Source organism: Cnephaeus nilssonii (assembly GCF_951640355.1).
Source record: "Cnephaeus nilssonii genome assembly, chromosome: 5".
NCBI lineage: Eukaryota > Metazoa > Chordata > Mammalia > Chiroptera > Vespertilionidae > Cnephaeus > Cnephaeus nilssonii.
The window spans coordinates 50,566,757-50,576,288 of NC_137076.1; the positions used below are offsets into that span (position 1 = coordinate 50,566,757).

The following is a 9,532-nucleotide window of genomic DNA, read 5'->3' on the forward strand; positions in this document are numbered from 1 at the left end:
TTAACCATGTCCTTACTGTTGGCCATTTAGGTCTTTCATTTTCTGTGCATGTTACAAATAAGGCTACATTATCCATCTTTGTGAGCAAAGCTCTTCCACAGTTAGCTGTAGTTCCTTAAGATAATTCTGACTTAAGTGAAAGTAAATGAGCAAACGACTTATATTTTTTCTAATAATGAGACATAACATTTTAAAGTTTTATAAGTCACTTATGAAAACATTTTCTTGTGTAATTATCCTTTAAGGTATCATTTCATGGTAATTAAAATGATTACAATAAGGGGGTGGGTGGGTGAGAAGAGATCTAACAAAGAACTTGTATGCATATATGCATAACCCGTGGACACAGACAATAGTGTGGTGAAGGCCTGGGGCAGTGGTGGGCTAGAAGGGGCTATTGGGGGGGGGGGGGGGAGGAGGGAACATATGTAACACTTCCAACAATAAAGATTAAAAAATAACAATAATAAGTAAATGATTACAATAATTAACTTACAGATGATTTTACTTTGGCAGCAGTTAGGAGGCACATAGTTATCTCCGAGAGATAATCAAAAACCAAATAATCCAGCTTCTCTCCATATAGTAGCTGAGGAACTAGAAGTAAAGCACAAAGTGTAATTTACTTTCTAAAATTTAAATTTAACAATAATTTAATCAACATTTTAAAAATGACATCATATTTTCGTTATCCAAAATCAGAAGTTGCACACATATGCATATGAGTTTTGTGGGCATGTCCCTGGGAACCCTTTCAGCTTAATGAGATTTTGGTCACTGTACTTTACATCCAAGCACTGCCATACTGGGGTGATAATCCACACACTTCATCATGATTAAAAGAAAAGTAAATTATTATAGGGTAACAGAAAAATATCTGTAGTCGTGTTAGCAGATTTCCCCATTTCTAGTGCTCTCCAGAACTTATTTCCTTCAAATGGCAAGGATCTCTTTGTAAAAAGAAATGACAAATTTCCAATTCATCAGGTGTAAATCTTCTTTGCTATTCCAAGCTCATAATTAATTCAAAAATCAATTCTTCCCCTCACAGCTTTTGGTATGACAGAAATAGGCAAGGTCAAAGGGAATATCTAAAATCTGCTCTTACCAAGCTCCTTGTTTCCTCCTTCCATTATTCTAAAATAACTGGTTGTGTTATTAAAAACCTTGAAGGCAATTCTCAAAGTAAAACACAAGAGACATAAAAGTCTAAAGAAAAATGCTATCATAAGATATGCTGTCCTCCTAAATCAGTGATGGCGAACCTATGACACGCGTGTCAGCACTGACACGCGTAGCCATTTCTGATGACACACGGCCGCATGCCGAGGATGAAACATTTGCTGCTCCTGAGGATGAAACATTTGCGACTAGAGTCTTGGAGTTAGTTTTTTCCTCAAAGTGACACACTGCCCAAGTTATGCTCAGTTTTTTGGCAAAGTCTGACACACCAAGCTCAAAAGGTTGCCCATCACTGTCCTAAATAGTGTGTGTTTAAGGGTAGGAGCTTTGTCGTAATCTGGTGTCCCTGTCTTCAGCTTTGTACCTAATGGTACTTAGCAAAAGTTGGTTGTTTACATGAGAGTACATTTCAAATCAGCTCTTCTTGAAGGTTTCTTCATATCTCTCATTTTTCATAAGCTATCATGGCATAACCAAGGATTACTTAAGCCTTGAATCTTATTAACTGCCACAGAATTCTTTATTTTGGCATGGTGAAATCCCTAAAACCTACTGTAAAGATTCTATGCAAAGGTTTCTCACAAGTAGAAACATTTTCCACTAGGTTAGGGACTTGACAAAGCCAAGTCTTACATGACTCCATAAAATAAACACAGAGTTGGAAGTATTTATTAATTATTGAGATAGTCATTTACATATTTTTCCCAGTATAATGCAACTAATATATACTGTATTTTCCGGCGTATAAGACGACTGGGCGTATAAGACGACCCCCAACTTTTCCAGTTAAAATATAGAGTTTGGGATATACCCGCCCTATAAGATGACACCCGGTGTATAAGACGACCCCCGACTTTTGAGAAGATTTTCCTGGGTTAAAAAGTGGTCTTATACGCCAGAAAATAAAATACGGTGTGTGTGTGTGTGTGTGTGTGTGTGTGTGTATATATATATATATATATATATATATGCCTAGGCGACCATCCGACCAGTAGCTATGACGCTCAACGCAGAAGCAGTAACCACAGGCATGGAAACATGGAACAGACTGATGAATCTCAGAGGGAAGGGGGAGGGGGAGGGCAGTAAGAGATTAACCAAAGATTTCATATGCATACTAGAGGTTCAGTGCATGGATTCGTGCAACGGTGGGGTCCCTCGGCCTGGCCTGCGCCCTCTTGCAATCCGGGGCCCCTCGGGGAATGTCGGAGAGCTGGTTTCGGCCCGATCCCTGCAGGCCAGGCTGAGGGACCCCACCGGTGCACGATTTTGTGCACTGGGCCTCTAGTACCATATAAGACAGATAGATGGCTCTTACCATCATAAAAGAGTAAACTCAGACATGATGTACATACAAAAAAAAGATTAAAATAGGAGAATTATTGAAAGATAAGTGGCCCTATAATTAATGCTATGTTACTAGTATTTCTCCACAACAGGTGAGCTCAGAAAGGTCACAAGCAACTATGTTAGGATAAGTAGTACCATCCGAAATGTCCATCAATCTCCAGCTAAGCCATTCTACAGACAGCACATGGAACAGAATCTTTCATCAGTGACTTCAGAGGAGGAAGAAATATCTCACTTTGGGACTTTATGCCAAGATGTTCAGCAACCGTGCAAAATTCAAACAGGCACAAGTGGTAAAATCCAACTGCATAAGAAGGCAGCTGGATATCCTAACATGGGTTTTAGAGCAGGAAAAGTCCATGTTGGAGACATCAATGTAGAGTCTTCCAAGGTACTGATGTTAAATATTATAGAGAGCACCTATGCCTGGGACACTCCAAACTTTAGCTTTTAAGAAGAAGAGGAACTAGTCAAGGAGACTGAGAAGGAAGGGGCAGGAAAGAAGGAAGACTTCACAAGACTTCAAGAAGAAAGCATTTTAAGGAGACAGTGATCGATTTAGTTAATACTACTACTGATAGGTCAAGGAATAGGAGGGCCAATATTGACTCCTCAGTTTAGGAGTCATTGGCTAAATGGGTGGAGGTTATTAGTCCCAGCTTCTCTGAAATAAGAAATACAAGGTTCTGGCCTGGCCGGCATGCTCAGTAGTTAGAGCACTAACCCGTGCACAGAAGGGTCATGAGCTCGATTCCCAATCAAGGGCATGTACCTGGTTGCAGGTTCGATCTCCAACCCCACCAGGAGGGTGCGGAAGACCGGCCCCAACTGGGGATATCCGGCCCCGACCAGTCGGTAGGTCTCTCTCACATCAATGTTTCTTTCTTCTCCCTTCCTTCCACTCTCTAAAAATCAATGGAAAAATATCTTTGGGCGAGGATTAACAACAACAAAAGAAGAAGAAAAGAAAAACGAAGTTCCAAGAGATTAAATAAACTGAGCACCAAGATCACATATCATTAGCCAATTAGCAGCAGAACTGGGCCCAGAACCCACACTGAACACAAGCCTTCAGAAGTTAGTCATGTTTCTTGAATCCCAGAGCAGGCTCTTCTTCAATAACATATTATGATGTCAACTTCCCCTTGGTAACTGTGATGCAGAAGGAGACCTCTAAAAGAACATTAAGACCTTAAACAAAAAGGAATAAACATCAATATTAGAATTTCGGGGCACAATGACAGTGAGACAGAGACAATACCCTTCAAATGAAATAGGCAGACCCTGCAACCACAGCAAGCCCAGGTGTCAAAACACACTGCAATACAGAGAAATGCTTACATCTCCTCCAAGGGAATTCTCTGGGCATAGTATTTCACTAGATGACTTCCATGTAAATAAATTGATCAATAAATTCCTCCAGGCCCCATTCCCATATGTTATTAGCTCTATGTATAATCAGGGCTTGAATAATGGGGATCTGATTCCCCACCCTCTTTCCTTCACCTAATTTTTTATTTTTTAATCCTCACCTGAAGATATTTTCCCATTGATTGTTAGGGAGAGTGGAAGAGAGAGGGAAAGACAGAGAGATACATCGATGTGAGAGAAACACATCGATTGGTTGACTCCTGCATGAGCCCTCACCAGGGCCCAGGCCTGGAGGAGTCTGCAAACAAGGTATGTGTGCCCTTGACAGGAATCGAACCCGAACCCGGGACTCTTCGGTCAGCAGGTAGATGCTCTATCCAGCAAGAGCCACCTGATTTTTTATCAAGGTGCCCAAAAGGAGGAAGAGGGAGAATACATTTTTACTATAGGTTTTAGTTTTAAATTAAATTTTCATTTTAAGATTTAAAAACTCTAACATTTCTAGGGGGCCAGAGGCACAAGAGAGTCCTAAACCATCCTATATAATAAAAGGGTAATATGCAAATTGACCCTAACAGCAGAACGGCAGGGAACGACCAGTTGCTATGACATGCACTGACCACCAGGGGGCAGATGCTCAATGCAGGAGCTGTCTCCTGGTGGTCAGTGCGCTCCCACAGGGGAAGCTCCGCTCAGCCACAAGCCAGGCTGACAGCTGTGAACACAGTGGAGGTGGTGGGAGCCTCTCCCGCCTCCTCAGCAGCACTAAGGATGTCCGACTGAGGCTTAGGCCTGCTCCCCATGGGACTAAGCTTCAGTTGGACATCCCCTGAGGACTCCCAGGCTACCAGAGGGATGTGTGACATCCAGCTTAGGCCCGATCCCCCGGGGAGTGGGCCTAGGCTGACGGGTGGACAATCCCAGAGGGGTCCTGGACTGCGAGAGGGTGTAGGCCAGGCTGAGGGATCTTTCCCGCCCCCGAGTGCATGAATTTTCATGCACCAGGCCTCTAGTTTAGGTATAATGCCCATTTTACAGTCCCAACTGCTCCCCTCAAATCACAACCACCAACAACCAAGGAGTCACGCTGCTGCCCAAGCCCGCTGACGATTTTGCAGGCGAGGAAAGTGAGGCGTTCCAAAGGGAAGACGGGGGCGGGTGGAGGAAAAGGCGGATTTGGCTCTGAACTGACTTGTTCCTCAGGTTGGAGCGGAGGGAGTGGCTGACGGTCCAGGGCCAGGAAAGAGGGGAAGGCGGGCGCTTTTCCAGGGAGAGGCTGAGCCAGCGCTGGCCCCTGGCCCACTCGGCCTAGGGAGAGGAGAAAGGTCGCCACCAGGCTGGGACGCATGGCGCAGAAAAGCCCAGCCGCGGGGCTCGAAACCTTCCAGAGTTCCCAGCGCCCTGACTCCGGGAGCGAGTCCCCACACGTGGTGTCCCCTCCAGGGCCGCAGCTGACCCCTCGCGCCTCCCTTCCAACCTTTCCTTCCGGGGAAGCGGGCAGAAAGCGGCTCGGTGGAGTGAGCGCCGGCGCAGATCGCGGCCCCGTTACCTGAAGCCGCCGTGTCTCCCCAGAAGGCGGAGGCGCAGCCGATACGCACGGCGCAGCCCCGCGGCCCCAGCTGCTCACCCGCGCCGGCCTCCGCCCGCGTGCCCAGTGCCCGGCGCCCTGCGCCCCAGGCGGCCGCCCGCGTGAGCCGGAGCCCGAGCCGGAGCCCGAGCCCGAGCCCGACAGCCGCCCGCAGCGGGCACAGCGGTCCGGCACAGCTCATGGCGCGCGCTCCGCACCCGAGAGCCCGGCCGCCCTCGCGTTCGCTCCGGGGAGTAACCGCGCCCCGCGCGCCCCCTCCTGGCCACGCCCCACCCGCGCCCGAAGCCCGGGCCGCGGGGCCCCAGTCCTGCCGCCCAGGGCTGCAGCTCCAGTGACTGCGACAATCATCACTACGGAACAGAAGTGAAGGGCTGCTGGTTCAACTCCTCTCCTCTGTTCCGTCCAAGGATCCTCACGCCCCATTCCCTTTCAAATTCTGAGTCTGAGAAGGAAAAAAAAAAAAGAAAAAAATCCATTAAGTTAAAGATATGGGGGCCCCTGACTTCTTTTCCAAGGAGCTAGAGAATTATAACAATGCCAGCCTCCCTTCTACAGCCAGGCCAGTGAAGAAACTATCTACAAGAAACTAATCTAAGAGCTTTAACTTATTTTATTTACTTTGCAGGCTTTTGAGTTCATGTTTTAAATTTTTTAATATTTATTAACACATTAAATAGAACGACCCAACGAGATGGATAATACAATGATCCCCAGAGCACAACTGAGGAAACTCAAGACACAGCGAAGTAAGTCCGGTTCCCAGGGCCACACAGCTAGAAGTTATAAAGCTGGAATTGAAACCCAGGCAGTCTGGCTCCGGTATCCACACTCCCAGCTCTCAGGGTACACTCCCCAGTTAGAAAAAATAAATAAATAAACAAATAATAATAATAACTATGATCTCATGTAATCCCCACAACAAACCAAACAGGTGGGTACTGCTATTGTCTCCATCTTACAGGCAAGGAAACTTAGGCACAGAGAGGCTAATAATGGAGCTAGAAATGGGCGCAGGCAAGACACTAGCAGCCAGTTTGATCCTTAACTACCACGGCAGGGGAGATGCGAGTCATACCGAAGGAGAAGGAATTGCCTACAAAGTGTGTGACGCTTTCATAACCTTCACATACTGAGCCCCTGGGCTTTAGGCCCAGTCCCTCCGTTCCTTCCTCAGGCTTAGCACTGGGTGGGACGGTCTTTCCAAGTTGCTCCACCATTCCTGCACTCCACTGGCCATAAGGGGGCCTGAGACTGAACTCAGAGCCACCCTAAGGTCCAGCAGGTTTGCCACCAGCTGGGACAACTCCTCCCTGAGTTGGGCATAGCATATTTAAAGGGCTTCATCCCTTTTGTGGCCAGGCCCCCAGGATGCTTTGGGAAGGCATAACCAGGGGCGCCAGTACCACCAAACCCTCTTTGCTCCTACTTTGGAAACAGTGTAGCTGTCTGAAGGGGAACAAGAGCACAAAGAAGAGGCGCAGAGGATGTGTAAGGCCATGACCAAATTAACAACTTGATTTATTTCAGTTTTATGAAGGTCATTTCTTTCTCCCCGCGGAGGCAAGGCCTATCTTGCTGAATGTAGTGATTCTGGGGCTGATCATGGAAAAACCTTATGGTCATAAGGAGGGAGGAGCACACAGCAAGTTTTATTTGGGCAACACTTTGACAAGTGTGCATGCAGGAGCGGGACAGAGGAGTCCCATGCAGCCTGGGACCACCCAGAGGCTGTGGCCGCCCAGGGCGACCCCCAGAACAATAGGAAGGTAAGGGAACAGCCCAGCGGAATGATGGATTGGGAGAGCGGACTCACCTGTCTAGGTGCGGCCACTCAGCCATCCCTCTGGGAGTCTCTGGATCAGGGAGCTCCCCAGGACAGCAGCAGAGTGGGGTCTTTAATCGCTACAAAGTTATACAACATTTGACCAGCAAATATTGGATGTAGTTTCTCAAAGTATGCAAAGCAGGCCGGTTCGCAATAGCTAAAAGTCTGCTTATTGGTGCTGTGTTTAAACAGTTGAGTGTGTTTTAAATATGAGAATTAGATGCTGGTGCCTGTAGGCTTTTGAGTTCATGGGTCCCAGTCTGTTGTGAAGAAATCAACAACCCAGAAACTAATATACGGGGCCAACTTTGGCTTATTACTGTAACATCCTAAGATCTAGTAGGAAGTACACCCAAACACTCCCAGAACCCACAGCTCCACCAGGCCAAGTCTCTCTCAGACATGTCACACTCAAATTCTGAGTTCAGGGTTCTGACCTGATCCACTTTGAATGTTGGTGATTGAGACTGGCTGATGATTTATTCCTACATTGCCATCCCTCTGCACAAAGGCAGAGGAATCTAACATTCAGACAGTCAATTATACGCATACAGAAGGAGTGGGTTGGCGGATATTTTACCTACAAGAATCTGCGAGGCAGCTTGCATAGATAAGTACATATCCACACCCCTGTGCCTGCTGTTGTCTAAGAATGAAACAACTTCACCAGCAGGTGTCTCTGTTACATTACATATCAGGGAGAGTCTGGCTCCCTTGATAGGGCCTTAAATAAAACATACTTCTAGTTGTTTATATTCTGGTCACTAGCTCCAGTAAGTGCTATGTAATCACAGCCATCAACAATGATGTATGTGACATTAAACCCATTTACTATTCAATCCAACAGATTCTTCCAAGCTTCTCAGGAAATTCAGCACAACTAGGAGGTTAAAGTCACAGAATAATGAACAAATTCCATTTACTACTAGACAATCCACCTGCTTCTGGCTCCATAGAACATGAAATAAGTAAAGTGACTACTCCACTGCTCCTTCTAGATTACCAAACATACCCAACAGCAAAGGGACTCTCCATAGAATATTGTTCATTATTCTTTAATTTGAAAGCACTCCAAGGCCCAGATATACGGGTGAACTCAAGTCCCCAGGGTTTCATTCTGGAGATCTGAAAGGCTTTGGCCTATCTGTAGGATTGGGGCATGGGCAGGGACAGAGCCATTCTTTCGTTCTCTATCTATTCTGTTAGATTTAAAGTCAGGTCCAGCCCTAACTGGTTTGGCTCAGTGGATAGAGCCTCGGCCTGCGGACTGAAGGGTCCCAGGTTCGATTCCAGTCATGGGCATGTACCTTGGTTGCGGGCACATCCCCAGTGGGAGGTGTGCAGGAAGCAGCTGATCGATGTTTCTAGCTCTCTATCCCTCTCCCTTCCTCTCTGTAAAAAATCAATAAAATACATAAAGTCAGGTCCAACTTCTGTCCTCGGGCCCTTTTGATTTTCACACCTTGTTTTCTTCTTGGAAACCCTCGTGGTCCCCTATTGACTCAGCATTGGTTCTCATTCCCAAAATCCTGTCTTCAGCATTCCAATACCATCACCTATTAGAGGTTTCAGTACTGCTCAAGGTTAAAATGTTAGAAAATGGACTCGTTTTCTGTCTCCCCTAAATCGGTTCCTCCTTCTTATTTTCCTACTTATGCTAATTGTCAACTCTTCTTTTCCTCAGAGTTATTATCTTTGACCCTTTCCTCCCTCGGCTCTTCCTCCCAATTCAACCCTTCTTTCCTAAACAGACTGGTCTTTTCTAGTCTATTTCTATAAAATGCTTGAATGTTTCCAAGCTATTTCTTGTACACCTCCTATGTGCAAGGACTTCTGCAATGTGTTAAGGCCTTGGGCTGGAGACCAGTCTATTTGTCATTCTTTTGGCAGCATTGAAACAATACTCTTAAAGCAACAGATGTCAGTAAGTTGATTACCAAAAATTTAATTTTTAACTTAAATAGGAGAAACGGATACAGCTTGGTTTTAAAAAGTTCTTTTTGGAACAAGAAATAATTTCAGTGTGCCTTCCGTATAAAATGTAACAGAGGAATTGAATGATCTTTGAAATTGCCGAATAGAAATTAGCCTCCTTATGTAAAGCAGGAGTGATTACCCTTTACAGTGTGAGGCAGTGGGTCTCCTACTCCCCTGCACATAGTAGAGTAATCACCTGGGGAAGCTGGCTCGTGAAATGCAGACAGACCCCTGGGGTC

The 9,532-nt window shown here is 46.0% G+C and overlaps 1 protein-coding gene across 5 annotated transcripts in view; it reads right to left on the reverse strand.

The window, feature by feature from the left end:
* LOC307099815 (uncharacterized protein) overlaps positions 1–5,700 on the reverse strand; it is a 96,691-nt gene extending 90,991 nt beyond the window's left edge. Inside the window, exons 1-3 of one of the 5 annotated variants that reach the window (XM_079771798.1) lie at positions 3,589–5,084; positions 3,257–3,437; positions 497–597 (exon numbers count right to left, since the gene is read on the reverse strand). In XM_079771798.1, the coding sequence (XP_079627924.1) occupies positions 497–597; positions 3,257–3,275 (120 nt within the window). In that variant the 5' untranslated portion in view covers positions 3,276–3,437; positions 3,589–5,084. The other 4 variants (XM_079771796.1, XM_079771800.1, XM_079771799.1 and 1 more) reach the window with 4 other exon arrangements.
* Between the last annotated feature and the right edge of the window lie 3,832 nt (positions 5,701–9,532).